Source organism: Tenrec ecaudatus, chromosome 16 (assembly GCF_050624435.1).
Source record: "Tenrec ecaudatus isolate mTenEca1 chromosome 16, mTenEca1.hap1, whole genome shotgun sequence".
NCBI lineage: Eukaryota > Metazoa > Chordata > Mammalia > Afrosoricida > Tenrecidae > Tenrec > Tenrec ecaudatus.
The window spans coordinates 45,961,186-45,978,695 of NC_134545.1; the positions used below are offsets into that span (position 1 = coordinate 45,961,186).

At 34.4% G+C, this 17,510-nt stretch overlaps 1 protein-coding gene across 5 annotated transcripts in view; it reads left to right on the forward strand.

The window, feature by feature from the left end:
- Positions 1 to 15,968, forward strand: part of PPP3CB (protein phosphatase 3 catalytic subunit beta) — a 62,218-nt gene extending 46,250 nt beyond the window's left edge. For 3 of the 5 annotated variants that reach the window (XM_075534837.1, XM_075534839.1, XM_075534841.1), the window contains 4 exons: positions 7,025 to 7,109; positions 7,851 to 7,948; positions 13,539 to 13,568; positions 14,339 to 15,968. In XM_075534837.1, the coding sequence (XP_075390952.1) occupies positions 7,025 to 7,109; positions 7,851 to 7,948; positions 13,539 to 13,568; positions 14,339 to 14,517 (392 nt within the window). In that variant the 3' untranslated portion in view covers positions 14,518 to 15,968. The remainder of the gene's footprint in view (positions 1 to 7,024; positions 7,110 to 7,850; positions 7,949 to 13,538; positions 13,569 to 14,338) is intronic. The other 2 variants (XM_075534838.1, XM_075534840.1) reach the window with 1 other exon arrangement.
- Positions 15,969 to 17,510: the final 1,542 nt, after the last annotated feature.

Consider the following 17,510-nt stretch of genomic DNA (forward strand, 5'->3'; position numbering starts at 1 on the left):
TCTCCCCTTTCCCCTCAATACACAGTAGAAAATCAATGAAAAACAACACAAAGATAAGAATGTAAAGTTGTTATTGGGTTGAAGAAGGGAAACTATACTAGTGGGAACCAACAGCCAGAATGGAAATAGCCAGAATGCTCTCGCATGGTGAACAAATAAAATTCTTACTCATTGTATAACAAACATTGTCATTCACAAAGTAAACAAAGATAACACATTTTAATTTTTTTTTTTGCTCAAACAAATGTACAAACTTTTATTTAAAATTAGACTAAAATACAAAGTAAGTATATTATTAAATAGTGAGCCTTCATAAAACACACATAAGCACTTCATATCTATTTTGACAACAAAATTGGAGAAAAATCTAAAAATAGTCCACAATAAAAGAATTTTTAAACTCTTGTCAACATTAAAATTATTACAAAACACTCAAAAGAATTAAATTAACAAAAGAAGTACAGAGTGATTTCTGCTATCTACTAAATTCAGTAATTAAAACTTAGTGTAATATTTATTTATATACATGGAAAGCACCACATTTTTAAAAGGTAATTATTTACTTTCACCCTGAAACTGTGAGGACTGCTTTGTTTATTTGAGTTTAATTTTAATATGGCATAGTAATTTTAGACAGTGAAAGCATTATCATTTAACATGTTTAGGAAGTTCTTTATATATCCTTTCTGCTTCACTTCATGAATAAAGAGGGGGATACACGGCAAAATAATGTGCATGAAGCAATTTTTTTCACTATGAATGGAAATTAATCAGAATCATCCTATATTTGCCCTTTTTACTGTGTATTAATGCTTCAGAAAGTGGAGCGGTTTTTTTTTATATTACTAACATTACAAATCCAAATCTAAGAATTTGTTTTAAAATATATATATATATATATAATCAGCACATTTTAATTTTAAAACTCCTTTTTCCTTCCACATTTCCCTCAAATCTTTGTTTGGATATGCTTTTCATAGCCATTGTCGGTATGTAGATGCTTCCATGTAGTAAACATGGCCTACATGTTGGTAAGAGTGTAGCTATATAGTTTTTAATTATATTAAGATATTATAGTTTTCTTAATTTCTTATTGCTTAGCATTTGCATGGTTCTTAAAATACTCTTATTGTGAATAGCAATATAATAGATATCTTTGAACATTAGCTTTTATTTTCCTTCTTGGAATAAATTTCTGGAAGAGAATGACGTTATAGAATAAGTAAAGTTTTATTATTTTCAGTGATGGGTTGCCCAGTTGCTTTACAGAAGAATCGGACCAGTAGGAAGTCCTCTAGCAGTGACTCCATAGACCTTTTTCTCCATAGACCCACCACATTGTTTTTTACTTACGCTTGGCTATATGGTAGTAAATTATAGTTCCTTAAATTTACATTTATTTCTGTTGATGCTTAAAAAATGATCTTCTAATTGTGTAAACTGTCCATCTTAATTGACCACTTATTGAGTGGTCACATTGTGGTCAAAACTATATAGAAAATTCTCTACTTACAAACAGGTTTGATTCTTAAACACTGTTTGTTATAAGCCTTTTTGCTCAAAGTACAAAGGAACTGTGTACAGTGTCTGCTATTGCCATTTGTCGGTGGTAGAGATGTGCTTTTATGCTGACTTGGAGTTTTGTTAATAACTGAAGTAAGTATATTTATATATGTTCCTTTTTGGTTTAGAGCAAAAGGAGTAATATTTTCCTTATTTTGATTCTCTTGATATTCATTATTGAAGTTTTGTTTTAATTTATTTTATCGTGTCATTTCCATAAAAATTTTAAATAATTTTATTGATTACTTTCCCATACAATGGTATGGTACCTTTGTTATTAGAACACATCTTGAGCTCAACTTTTAGCCGCTCATAATGACTAGTTGGCCTCAAGCAGTTATTAATCTTCCTGAACCTTACTTAATTTCCTTATCCTCAAGATGAGGATCATAAAAGCTACGTACTTCATAATGTTATAGATACTGAGATAATGACCAAAATAATTTTGAGTACATAGCCTGTTCATATTTTTTGGTAAAGCTTTCTGTTAATTTGTTAAATGCTGTGAAATACCTACTGGGAGCTTTAATTGACACTACATTAAATTTACATCTAAATCTAGGGAGTTTTTGTTTTTTTCTTTTAGTTTTCTCAACTAAAACCAACATTTCCTGCTCTCTATAATTAGATCATTTAATGTAGTTACTCCATATATTTAATATACTTAACTTTAATCTTAAATAAGATTATGAATTTTTCTCTGAAAAAATATTGTTGCCAAATTAAATTAATGTTCCAGTATTTTATATTTTTCTTACTATTACATTATATAGTTGTGGATTTATCCTATGTCCAGCAGCTTTATCAGAATTATTTCCTATGGTAACTTTTCAAGTATTTTCTTTAACTTTTAAAAATATAAGCTATCATTTGGATGAGATTAATATATATATATATTATCGGTTGGGAGAATGATATTTTCTGTGTTTTTACTTTAATTTCTGTTTATTCTTTAAACACTAGTGTCAGTATTGCCAGTAGTGTGCTAAATAGGTACCGTTGTAGTCATCTTGTTACAATAAAAAGAGAAGGATGTTGTAAGTACCTGTAATTTATATGACGTGTACGCTGAACCGTTTTTTCTTATTCAATTAGAAATAAATATAGAATTTTATTATGTTTTATTATTTTTTATATGCAGGTAGGCCCCGACTTTTGCAGGGTTCAGTTCTGATGACTTCATTGTATTTCAGTTTCTGACTTAAGTCTAATATCTCTTTTTTTAGTTTTCATTTTTATTATTACCATAACCTGCTTTATAGCAATGTTTTGAACAGCAAATCATAACATTGAACATCTTCGAGTGGACATCTGAGAATGATAAGATCAGTAAATTATCAGCACTGCTACATTGCATGTAGTACATATTACTAATAGTAAAATTGATAAAAAGTAAACCAGACTATATAAGTGCAGCTTGTAACTCGATTATGTCATAAGTCGAAGACTGCATTTTTTATTGTTTTTTCTATCAATAGGATTAAAAATTATGGTTACCCATTTTTTATGTCATTCTTGCATTCCAAAGCTGAATTAAATTTGGTCATAAAAGAGGCAGAGTGGTTTATTCAAAGAATCATTTGTGGAGGTGCCTTTGCGCCTAACCGTTAAACTAGCTATGTAGTCTGGGGAGGTCATCTAACTTCTCAGGATCTTCTTATCTATAAACTGAGGAATTCGAAACAGGGTCAGGATTTCCACTCTTAAGTCGTTACGTAAAATTCTCATACCATAAGTGACACGATTTTTCTGGGACACTACATTGACTTACAGCTCTGAATACCAGGAAGAGCTTCTTGACTCTTGACTGCCGGGGTGGGAGGCACAGCCACTCATCATTTCTTCACCCTTCCCCTGCCAAGCATCAGGAGCAGGGACTCCTAGAAAGTCGCCAGACCCTGGATCCGAAACTTTGCAAGGAGGAACAGAAGTGATTTGCGAGAGCAAGAACATTGAGGGCCAGGAGGGAAAGTGAAAAACAAATATGATAGATACTAGGATTTAGGAGCAAGTAAAGGAAAGAGCTACTTATTTCCTCTTCCTCATTCATATTCCCTCATTTTACTCCTTAACTCTGAACCTCTTTTCACCTCCCCCCTTTTTATTTTATTGGGGTCTCTTACTCACCTTTCCTCTTATTCTCTTTCCCCTCCCTATTCCTGCTTTAGCAGTGGAACCCTCCAATGAATGAGGGCTGACAAGAATATGACTTTTAAAAGTTGGTAGAATGGGGATTGCTATGGAGGAAGGATGAGGATAGAACAGAGGGAGGGTTTAACTTTTTCTATGAAGAAAGGCAGGACAATGGCAACAGGAAAGCAGTTTTTACATATTCAAGACTGACTGGGTAAAAGGACTGAGACTCTTTATTCTTAAGGGATAAATCTTTGCCGTGAGCTTGTTTTTAAAAACAAACACTTTTATAAATAAATTGCAGGTATAAATACACATAGCATCTCTTTTAGAAGTATTATCAAAATAATTTTCATCATTTAATTTCTATGATATTTAAAATGTATACTATTTCTTTAAGATATTTATCTTTTGTCTTGTGTTTGGTAAAGAAAATACATAGTCCATATCTATTATAATTTTACTAAAAAACTTTGAATTTTACTATAATGGAATAATTTATAAGAAGCATTAGAATGAAGATATAGAGCGTTCGGCTGAAAAAACCACTCCTGCTGCCTGCTCTCTAAAGATAGCTCTTGCTTGAAACAGTCTATTGCTGTTTCTGCAAAATCGATGTGCCCACCGACTCCCAGATTGGCCTGGGAACAAAGCACGTGCTGTCTACCCACTCCTGAGTATATGCCAAAGTTCCACAATTCAAACCCAAGTAATCATTGTGGAGTGTGGGAGGCTTCGCTTTCCTTTGCTAAGAGTGGGTTAGGTTTTCCCCTGAGATGGTTTATAAAGTTACCGAGATTTCTCTGTATATACTACAGATTTTACAGGTGTTTTGCAGATTTCAAAGAACCACATGAACTTGTATCTCATTGGTGTCATCACCTTACTTTTAGCATACTTCCTTGAGTGACACATTTCTTAATATATCAATATAGATGTACGAATGTTGTTAGCACAGTCTTTTATCAGTCTTATGTGTTTTCACGTGTTTTTTCTGTCCCTAATTATGTCTACTTTCATCAAATACAGACATTCTACCCATACTTTCTTCTGAACACATATCTTAGTAAATCTTTACTCTAGAGCTCTACTCAGTGGCGTCCCTCTTTTATTCACCAGATTCTACAAATGTGAGGGCCTTCATTTTTCTCCCTTTCTTTCTACACTCATTCTTCAGTACCACTGCCAAGTTAAATCTCTATCTTTTTATTTGTCTCAACCACCTTTTCTCCATCATTCACTTCCTTTTTTCTGGATCCTCCATCTGAAGAACGGCTCATATATGGCAATAAAAAAGGTACAGACCAGACAGAGTAACATTGTTTTGAAATATGACTTCATAAGTTACTCTCATGTCCATGTAAGCTAGCACATTTAGTACACTGTTTACACAGGAGCCCCCTTGGGCCTTGTACAAATTTAAGTTTTATGTGAGATAATTTTGATAGTTTTAGAAGTCATATTCCAAGATATCTGTCTTTCTGTGCATGGAAATATTTTCCTTCTCTTTCATTCCTCTTGTTTTAAATTTTCATTCTTTTGCTTATTTGTAATGTTTTGTACTTTTCCCTGCATGATTAGGGTGTTTGATTGTCTGTCTTATTTCCCTACGTAATTTTACTGTGGACATTTTGCTTTAATATTATGCATGATGTGTTTGTAGATTGATTTAAAAACCTGATTTGTACGGTGTTTTTTATATCCCAATGCATTTTTCATTTGAAATCAGTATAGTTTATTATCTCATTTGGTTTTACAGATATAAATAAAGGTTATAAAAATATAAATGTACCTTATTACAACCATCCTCTCCCATTCCCCTACTCCTCACCCCCAGTCTAGCAATTTTAAAAATCTTACCAGATTCGTAATAAAAATGGCTATATTAAATTCACTAGAAGAGAAAATAAGACTTATCTTATTTGGACAAGTTACTTAAATTCATTTTTCTTGTCTATAAAATGAAGAGCTTGAACTGTGTAATGCCTTTAATGTCTTTTAAAAACTAATTCCTATGATTCTGTTGCATTTATTTATTTATTTAGCTGAAAATAACAATGTAGCATCATGGTGCCCACAACTTCTGGCTTGTAAAACCTGCAGCTTTAGTGCTCATAATGTTACCCTTTGAAGTATAAAGGATGATGTGGAACTTATTTTTCCTAAAATATATTATTTATTTTCATCTTTGAAATGGGAGTTTGTTTTTTTATGTTTCTTTGCAGTAAGGGCCAGTCTTCATCTCAGTTTTTAATTTCTTTGTATGTGTGGGCTGCTTGATTTTTTTAAAAGGAGATACTTCTAGCCCAGAGAAGGTTGCGCAGACCTCCGTATACCTGAGGCCCCTTCTGGAATAGTGTCTTTAGCTTTTCCTTAATGTCCTCTTCAACCATGGTGCTTCTATGTGTGTGTTTTCATCATGTTGAAGCACAACTCTAAGGGACTCACTCTTGGGGCCAGAGTGATTTAGTTGCTATATATGAGATAACAGGACTGAAATTAATGTTGTTCTTTCTGGAGGCCAAGGGATGGAAGATAGAACCTCTGAATCTTCAGCCAAGGATACAATTAATTTTATATGTTCTCTTCTACATCGGTGCTTGGCCACAAAGTTGAAGAAATAGCCATATTTCTTGGGGATTCTTTCTCATTGCTTACCTTCATTGTGTCATACTCACCTATGGATGTAAGACTTTGTATATTGTTGCATGACCTTAGAGAAGGGCACCTAGCCCATAAGGGTGCAATGTACATTGTTGTTGGAATGATAGATGGCATTATGTTCTTTAGCTAGGGGTCACTTGCACAGTAGTCAGTGTAGCACTGTAGCAAGAAAGCTTATTCTGTCTTGGTGTATGAGATATTTCTCCCCTACCTCTCAAAGGCTTTTATGATAATGTCAAGAGCTTTTATTTTCATAGTGAAACAGAAGATTACAAGGCTATTATTACCAGATCATCTCTCTTAGTCTGCTAAGGTCCCATGAGAATTAAACAGACGGTAGGATTATTACTGATACTCTTCTGTTTTCTGATTTGTAATCCAAGTTGGGTTAAAATTGCTTTCCTATTACTATTTAGTAGTTTGCAAGTCATAAGTTGTGAATAACTTCTAGCATTATGAGACCCCAGTATTAGAGCAGTGCTGAACTAAATAATAAAGGAATGAAGGCCCTTTATCATAAGTTCATATAGTTCTTGCCATGTGAGCTGATGGCAGGGGGCTTGGTATTGGTGCAGATGAGCTTGGAACAGGCTAATAGAATAATATAAATATGAATACCCTGAACTTCAGCCTTTTTTTTCTTTTCTATCTATTCCTTTGAAAGTAGGTTCAGCTGCAGCCCGGAAAGAAATCATAAGAAATAAAATCCGAGCAATTGGCAAGATGGCAAGGGTCTTCTCAGTTCTCAGGTAATGAGTCCTATTTGTTTTGTAGAAAATACTTTTATTGTCTTGGTACCAGGGGTGTCCTGCTTGACATCTAGATGGGTTATGGTAACATTTTACTTCAGAAGTTAGTTAAACGTTTCTGTATTGAAGAAGGAAATACATTGTGCTTTGAAACTATGGCTTTTTGACCCTGGTGGATATTATTGCTCACTTTTGCTAACTCTTGTTCTTCTGCAATTTGGAAATTAGAGCAGGTTAAGAAGGGACGCTTCTTAGAGTGTCCATGATGAACTAAAGCATCAAGAACTTTATATGCTGGGACTACAAAGTGTCTTTCTGGCGTCAGTTGAAGAAGACTAGGTCTAAGGGCATATCTGAATGAGCATGCCCTTGAAGATTGTTTGCAGAAATGCTTATATCAGGCATTGTAACTTTAGAGCCTATGAAATAACAGATTTTCTCAATTGCAAGATGTCCATTTATGATGTATCTTACCATTCATGGAGGCTTCAAAAAGCTCATGCATAATGGAATTTTTCCACACATTTTTTAAGTCCTCTCATACAGTTAACAAAGCATTGCAGGAAAATCACTTTTGCCTTAGCCGTAAGGCATGCCTTTCTAAAATGTTTAAAATATTAATAAAGTATTGAATTGAGAATAAGGTAATAATAATATCACTTAATTATATTTGTAGCCTATTTATTTTAGAGCAAATACTTACTGAAAATACTTTATATTTATTGTATTTATGTGCCATAGGGAGGAGAGTGAAAGTGTGCTGACACTCAAGGGCCTGACTCCCACAGGGATGTTGCCTAGTGGAGTGTTAGCTGGAGGACGACAGACCCTGCAAAGTGGTAATGATGTTACACAACTTGCTGTGCCTCAGATGGACTGGGGCCCCCCTCACTCTACTGCTTACAGTGCACATAATGCATGCAGGGCATTTCTTCTGCTTTTCAGTGCCTGTCTCTGCAGGTGACATAGGCAGGGTACTCCATGATAGGTAGTATCTAATTCATGCCTTATCAGAGCAGAACATGGATAGAATGGGTACTCCTTTCAGTTGAAAATAGTGATCACTCTCTCAGCTTTTTATCAGATGAGAGCAGTTTATATTACAATGTTCAAAATATTTATTTGTCTTTTGCATGCTCTTCTTTTAAAAACCTCAGTTTCAGAATGTGATTCAGGAATATCCATACTGAAAATGGGAATGTAATTCCAGGTTTACCTTTTTTTTTTTTTTAAAGTTTATGTAATTGTATTAGACTATGCTTACTTTTTCACTTGGAAATTTCAAATACTTAATTTTAGAATTAACAGTCTGCTCAGGCCCCAGAACATTGCTTATTCACTCCACTTGCCAAAAAGATTTGTGCAAGGTTTTTGTACCCTGGTAAATGATGCCAAAGTTTGTTTTCTGTGGTGTTTGTCAAATGTTCTATGTATAATTAACTTGTCTGTAACATGCTGTTTCCTTCCTCTGCAGATGTAGCTGCTTTCCTAAATCTGTCTGTCTTTCTTTAGGTTAGCTGTATGTCTGTAAAAATATGTTAAGCTATTCTTTCAGACACTTGTCTTTTGATGTAGAAGCAACTTTAGTAGCACCTTGTTTTAAAGTGTGCTACATTTGTTGCTGTACTTTGTGCATTCTGAACATGAATGTAACATTAGATAATTAAGTCATTGTTATGAAAGAGGTTGAACTTAAATCCTGTAAGCCAAAATCAGAAAGGTTTATTAAGTGTGCCTTTATTTTGCATGAAAATAAAAAGAATTATACATAAAGCATTCCTGTAATCTGGCTCATTGAGTATTTTATATAAATATAAAACTCTTTTCTTTGGGTGTAAATATTTGTATAAATACTGGGTTAACTTTTTTGAAAGCCCAGTATGGATTAAATAGAATGATGTGAGTGCTATGGACCATATCTGTTATCATTTAGTCCATTCTAACTGAGAGTGATCCCATAGGACAAAGTATAGATGCCCCATAGGGTTTCCTAGCTTGTAATCTTTCGGAAGCAGATTGCTACATCTGCCATCTCTCTCCCATAGAGTGACTGGTAGATTTGAACCACTGACCTTTTGGTTAGCAGCCAAACTCTTAACCTCTGTGCTACCAGTACTCCTATAATAGATTATGTTTAAGCTGTGATGTGAAAAACCATTAATTTATATATTTTATTGCAATCACTTTTGACAGCCTTCCAAGAGTCATTCTGTTAAAACAAGCAGCAAAATATCTGGTGCCTTCCTTAGTCAAGATGAACAGTTTCTTCTTGGTGTTGTAATTAGTGAATTTTTTTAAAAGAAAGTAAGAAATTTTAATTTAAATTTTTTAATAAATTTAAGTTCCATTAACTTTCCATAATCTCATCACAATCAATCCTATATAAAGGCTTTTTAATAAAAATTAATTTTTCATGTAGACAAATAATCTTTATTTGTAACCCTATACATGTTCTGTTTTTTTTTTACATGTTCTATTTTACATGTTATTGTATTGTCAGCTATCACTACTGGTATGTGTGAGAAATAGAACTACATTTTGAAATTACAGTCAAATTTTCATCTTGAATGAAGTTTCCTCTTTTTTTGTAATTAAAAATCTTTTGTATTGACTTTCTTTGCAATCTGAGCCTTCCAGATTTTTTTAAGTATACAAGTATTATAGATATTAGAGAAGTTAGCTTAAAACTTTTTATGACTGTCCATTAAAACAAATTAAGAAAACCTTAAGAGGTCAGTAAAGATAGCACTAGTGTTGTAGGAAACAATAATTTTAATACCCAGAAAAATGTTACGTTATTCTATTCTTTGATCAGAAAAGAAAAATGAAACGGAAAGGATTTTATACATAAAGTATAGTGTAGCTGTCTCTCAATTATCCTTGGATGTATTATGTAGCATCCACAGCAAAAATTGTTTTCAATTTTCACAATTTGTACCTACTAATTATGGGCTTTGTTAATAGCTCACTACTTCTGTCTGTTCTTAATTTGCATGCAGCCTGCAGCTCAGTGCTCCAACTTAGAAACCACCTTTTCCTGCTGGGAAGGTTTGAAAGACAGCCACTTTGCTAAAGGGACTGTCTGTTCCCAGCATAGAGTGAGTTACTAGAAGGCAATGAGCTTAAGGGATTTAATTTTGGAAACAAGATCGCTTCCTAGCTCTGCTGACAATGGTATAAGCTAACAATAGTATAAGCTTTGAGCTATGAGTGAAGTGATTTCCCTATTAAAAGATAAACCAATTTTGAAATAAAAACAAAGGCTACATGTGTGTTATTTAAAGATTATCTAATATTTTTTTTAATTTTAGAAGATGTGTACCATGATTTTAGTGTGAATAACTGAAAGTATTGCAAAAAGAAATTCCAAGACCTAAAAATTGTCAGAAAATAAAAATTGTCTCTTTAACAGCTTTAAGGTTAGTTTATTTGATATTTCTAAGTTTTTTTTCTTTCTTTCACAAATTACTCAACTTTATTAAAAGGATAGGATGTTCATGGAAATTTGTTTAGCCAGTGGGCACTATAAGGCTTATGTCACCAGGGCCTGTATAGACAAATATATGGCCTGTTCTATTTTAGTAATATCAAATTCATCTTGATTTATCCTTTGGTATTTTGGAACACAATTTGAGGTAGTACTATACTCAAATATGTCAAGACCATATCAAATGCTTTCTTTATATAACTGAAAACAAATAAAAGAGAAATTGTGACTTTAAGATAGAATTTTGCAGTTGTCAGATATTTTTCTTTCCAGTTTAATGTTTGAACTTCAAGTGACCAATTTTTATTCTAAGCATTTAAGCTTGACTTAGAATGCAATTTTGATTGTGATGGCTATTATATAGATCAAAGCAAATTTAGGTACCCTTAGAGGCTTTAGAAAAGAGAGAATATAATTTGATTTAGAAAGTGCTTTGCATATAAAATTTAAAGCCCCTAGAATGAGTTCAACTGTCTCTTGTTACATATCATAATTTAAATTTTTTGCTGGTATATTTTTTACCATTGATATAATCAGATAACAATTTTTAATAAAATTGTTATTCTTAATGAATTACTATACATAATACACGCTATGAAATTTTTTATATAAAATCATTTAAATGATCAGAGGCTCTTAAAACATCTAATAGGCATTTTTCCCTATTATATTTTAAAATGATAAAGAAAATTGTCCACATTTTGAAGAGTGGAGATGGGTTATGTATCAAACCGTTTCAGTGTGTGCTTTGATTTATAATTTAACAGTTATGGAATATTAACTATTTGATGTTCATCCTGATTCTTTTGAGTCACCAATTCACTTTACTATTTGGTTAAGATCAACAACCTTTTCTAATTTAGTCTAATTTAATTACTTAGATTCATTAGTGTCTTTTCATATTATGACTACTTTGGATAAAACCCAACATTTTGGAAGCATTTTTCCTGATCACAGGTCCTATAAGAAACAATTATTCTCATTGGCTTTATTGAAGAAGCAGCAAAATATAAGGGGCAATATTGTTACATATATATGTCTAGTTGTTGTTACAAATATTTTGTGCTTTGTGCAAGAGTTGGAGAGTAGAATGAGACATTACTGTTCTCTGCCATCTTATGTCCAGGTCCTTGATGTGTGCACTTTATTTATTCAATTTGTTTTCAAAATTAGCCGAAAAAGAGAGCCTTTGACTACAAAGTTTATATCTAGTATATTGAGATTTTCTAAATGAACCAGTGACAAGCTGTGCTAGGAATGTATTTCTCATTCATACAAGGGTAAATCAAACAGTATTGCTATAGAATCATACAAATTAAAAACAAAACAAACCCAAGATGTGAAGCTATTGCTTCTCAACGTATCTTCTGTCTAGGGCTATATACTTTTGAAGGCATAGATTCCCACTGCGTTCTCTTCATTGACAACAGACGTTTTCTACCCGAGAGGGACTCGCATAGTGTGCTCTTCAAAAGCTCATTGAGTTTGGGAACCAAGACTTCAGTGTAGATGGAGTAAGGTTTCCCAATGAATTTCTCATAGGCCAGTCCTGCTACCTCCACTGGAATAAAATTCCTTGCACAACTTTCCTGGGTTTTTTGTTCTGTAAGGGTTTTTTTGTTTGTTTTTGTTTGTTTGTTTTAACTCCTTTGGAATGGCCCCTGTGATATCCCTGGATTCTTTGAGAAGCTATTATCAATATTATACTTTGGGAGTTAAAAAAAGTCACCACAACCTGTGCTGACCTGTCTTGAGTTTACCAAACCCAGCAGATACCCTCAAAAGCAGCCTTCTGAGGGGACTCTTTTTCTGCAGACGCCCTAATGAGACCCAGACAACTTTATGACTGAGAGAACTTGTCTGTAGCCATCCACTCATGGCAGACAGGTTGAAGCACACTTTATTTGGAATAAACCTGTCTCTGTATGAACTGGAATCCCAATAGCAATACTTTTGGACTTATCCACGTATAACTTTCTTTGTTGAGGGGTCTTCAAAAAGTTGGTGGAAAATTCTACTATCTTTTAATTCCAGTTTTCCATAAACTTTGTGAAGCCCCCTTGAATGTCTATTTCATGAAATAATTAGGATTTATTGCCTGCAAAACTCCATTTTATCTTTTGTTTCTTCTTAGTTGGGAGAGGGTCTAGAAAACACCCTTAATAATACCTTTTCTCTTCATTCAAGTATTTGAGTTCATGATAAACTGAATATAAATTAATATTTTAAAGACCAGTAGCTGTTAATTAGACATCTATAAGGAGTATCAATGTTAACATAGAAAGGAATTTCCCAGTAAAGAAGTCCTTCCTTGTAAATGTCTCATAAGAAAAAGCTACAAAACTATTTTACTTAGAATAGCTCACCAAGTTTATTGCCCTTAAATTTTATTGTAGCCTTACCAGATTTTCAACTTAAGTGTTACTCCATATATTTGAAGGGACAGAAAAAACATTGCTGACCTCTTCTAGTTTAAACCTTAGGGAGCCAACTGGTGATGAGTATTGTTTCAGTTAGACATAAAAGAATCGCCTCTTTGCTTTTCTGCTATAATTCCATAATAATGTGACCCTAGAGAATTGCCCTGGACATGTTATAATAAACATGTTAGAAAATTCTAACACCATTAAAATGCTGAATTCAAGATACATAATTAATATAGGAGTATAAATTCATGAGTGTCGAGTTGTCTGTGTTTCTAAATAGGTCTGTGTGTTTTGTGCGCTGAGCAATGTTGTCATAGTGCTGTGTGTAACTGTTCTGCTTCAGGAATTGGGGAATTGAATGGGGCTCTCTGATATGGGCACATTTATATTAAGTTTGTAAATGATGGAGTATGGGGTACTGTGATGTTTTAAGTGATCATTGCCTTTTCTGCTGTACAATATGACCCTTCTCATCTCTCTCGTTCATTTTGCATGCCTCTGCTCACTTCTGTACAGCCACAGTTGAGGCAATTGAGGCTGAAAAAGGTACGATCAGAGTCCTTGTGCTGGGCAGAGATCTGTGGTGTGTGGGTGGGCATCAGAGAGTGTCCCGTGGTGGGTGTGTCTTACTACAAGCTTGCACAGCCCAAGATGAATCAGACCCACTGACTCATCACGTTCAGCAGTAATATTTCTTTTATTTTGAACACAAAGACTGATGTCCATGTGACAGTCTGGTGTTTTTCCTTTTCTTAATATAAAATGCCACCAGCATTTAATCTGTTTACCTTATAGTACAGCATATCACTACATATTAAAGCATTCAGAGTTGCCTGTCTTAATGGAAATGACTAAGCTGACCCTGCAAATGTAGATTTATTTGATATTTTCTTAATTCTCTGTTACTCAGTTTTTTTCTTAATGAAACTCACAGAGAAGATGAAGATTAGCTCCTGTTGCTGCCTTACTAAGAGAGTCACTGGTGAAATGAGGGACTGAGGAAAGATATAAATGGTGTAGTAGAAGTCAGACTGAAACCCTCACACCAGTACTTGGAGTTGACTTTGGGGGTGGCTGTTGTTTTTTTGTCTTAGTTTAATTAAGGGTTATGGTAACGTGTCATCTGAGAAGCTATCATATTTGTGCTTGGGACTAAACATTTCACATTTTAAGGAAAAATCGGGTGGGGGTAAGACTCCACTAAAGATTTAAGTGTTGTTACTCTTAGCTAATTTCTGTCTTAAATTTTTTTAATGTTTTTGAAATCTCAGAAATGCTTTTCAATTACTGACTTATCAAATTTGCATTTTGTTAAGCAATACGAGGATTCTCTCCACCACATAGAATCTGCAGTTTTGAAGAGGCAAAGGGTTTGGATAGGATCAATGAGAGAATGCCACCCCGGAAAGATGCTGTACAGCAAGATGGTTTCAATTCTCTGAACACCGCACATGCCACTGAGAATCTCGGGACTGGCAACCATAGTGCCCAGTGACCCACGGCTTCCCAGGGACTCTTACATCTTGGGCCCCGAATGGACAGATCACCCAAGGAGATGGAGGGGTCGGCTGGCCAAGCTGACTGTAAATGTCACAGTCCCTCTGGAGAAACCATTGTGCTTTTGAGACCCCAGCCCTCTCCCTGGATGGAGGCTTGAGGGCCCTGGGACTTGCTGCTTTATCTGATAAGATCGGGTCATCGCTGCCAAGATGGAGCGCATGGAGCAAGGGACTTGGGGCAATTTCCAGTGGAGGACATCTACACCTCCATTTATGCTTGTGGTTCACACATTTACGTTTACAAATGAGGTTTCTTTTTTCCCTCAGTAGAATTAGATTTTGTTTTTCAACCATGACTTCAAATACAATCCTAAGAGCTAGTGCAGACTTTTTTTTCCCTCTTTCCATGAAATGTCTTTAAAGGATGAATTAGCATGGTCTTAAAATACATTTCTGAGGTCACTATGCTGTATTTTGAATTATGGGCAAAATGTAAAGAAACCCAGTTGGCATTGGTATAAAATGCTGACCTCAGGTCTGTAGTTCTTAAATGTGGCTAATTCTGTACCATAGTGTTTGTATTTTTCAATTATGAACACATAATCCACTTCTAGGCAGAACTCTCTTACTTGAACACAAATCAGAAAAGTAATTTAGGATCTTTTTTGCCCAGATCTTTTGAAATGTAATACCCCAAAGATTTAAGAAGAAAACATCTAAATTTCAAAAATCTGAGAATTACAGAATTACTCATTTAAGGTACTTTAAAAGAAGTTTGTACATTGCCAGCGTAAATTTTAATTCAAATCATGTCTGTAAAACTTGACGTATTTTGTGTATGCATGTTTTCATTTTGCAAATATTTAATATATAGACCTATGATGTACAGGTACAACATGTATAGGTTACCTAGATGTTATGAAAAATTTTAGTTTATTGTGTGTACTCAAGTTGCTTAAATAGCCACCAAGGTGATTTGCTGTTGGCTTACTGTCATTTTTATGTTTTAATGCAAAGGAAATTTTCTCATGTTCTGGAAGTGTTTTTGATTAAGCAATGCCAGCATAGAAGCAATGGTTCTGTTCAATCTTTCAGATGTTAGTGGAGAAGCATAAGTCAAGACTGCATGCTGAAATTTTTGTTTTGATAGCTACTGAACTGCTTGGTGAAACTAAATGGAGCCATGTGCTGATTTTCACAGTTATTGACTTGTATCGATTGCCACTGTAGTTTGGCATTCCCCTGTACTTTGGTGGCTTGCTTCCTTTATGCCCTGGAATACAACTCAGAGCTCCAGGCAGCGGAACCATTTATTGTTTTGTTTGCCAGAAAGTGCACCCTGTTTGGTCTCCTGTCTCAGTTGGAAATATTATGCATGTGCAGGACTATTTGAGTATTTTATAAACAGTAGCACACAATAAATTCCATGCATGGGCCGCTGCTCCTATCTCTGTGTTGGCTTTTATTTGGAAAATCTGATCTGACCCTCATGCAAATCATAACATCCTATAATAGAGCTGGAATTATAGCCCTTAGAGATTTCTTCTAGATAGTTCATAGTGACTTGGTGAATTAAATTCTTGATACTTAAAAAAATAGATATTTTTATTAAATTTTTGTACATGAGAGCATTAGTAACTGAAACCTAAAGGACTTTGGATAACTACTACAGGCCTCCTAAATCTAATACTGTAAGCCCCTCTTTATTTAACCTTTATTGGAAGAAAATGTGTTATTGTGGATAATACTGTATTTTATCGAGGATTTTATTACAGTAGTATTAGAGATTGATTGGATGTTTTAAAAAATGGGAAAAAAAGTTATATTGCCTTTTCTGACCATTTTTGGTATAATCAGGAAAAATATTGGATTTTTTTAAGTATTAGATTTTTGCAAATTGAAAATTATGGGGGTTTCAACTTTTTATATTACATAGTAATTGTAATTATTTTCAACAATAATTAAAATGACATATAAATAATTGGCTTAAATCATAATGCATATTATTACCAATTCCAAGTAGCAAATAAAACTTACCAAAGTTTTGTGATTTTTTTTTTTTAACAGCTTCTATTTGCTGTGATGGTACCTTGCATACTAATACATGAATTGCCTCAAAAACTTTTTTATGGATTGCCTACTCCAAAGATTTTTGATGTTACTGTTTTATGAAAGTTACACATCTCTAAAGGGAGCACTTACCAGGTATATCAGACACCAAGAACCTCTTTAGCAATCAGGACCATTACTAGGGTTAAAGAGAGTTTCTAGGAATCATGAAATCATTAGCACAGAAGAAGAATGTGTGTGGATGGTAAAAACTAAATAGAAGGGACAGAACTCAAAAAGAGTGGCAGAGTTCCTCCTGCCTTGCTGAATGGGAACTTTTTAAATCTTCAGAACCACATTCACATGGAGCCATGGAAGTAATGTTTTTAAAATGCAATTCATGATGAATGTGCTTTGTGAAAACTTGAGTTCTTTCAAAATTGTGACTGTAAATGGCTGCAAGAGCAAGCTGTAGTAGTTGTGTACCCCTGAGTAAGGTTGAACTGTAGAAGGGTAGAATTGCCCCCAGAGGGTTTCTAGGCTAGGTTTTTAAAGAGCAGATTGTCTTTTTTCCTGCACAGTGTCTGGTTTGTTCAAACTGCCAGCTTTCACAGTAGTCGCCAGGTGCTTCATCATCACACCACCAGATTCCCTTAGATTAGGTAATAAGCCCAGTCCTCGAGCCCCCTCCAACTCGCAGCAGTACTACATGGCAGGGTAAAACTCAAAACAAACCACATTCACTGCCATCACGCCGATTCCAACTCAGCAACCTTCTAGGACAGAGTGGAACTTCCACTGTTGGTTTCTGAGATTGCAACTCTTTATTGGAGTAGGTGGTCTTGTTTTTCTCTTGTGGAGTGAGTGGTGATTTTGAGCTGCTGACCTTGTGGTTAGCAGCCCTGTATGTAAGCTGCCACTGTCACCATGGCTCCTACAG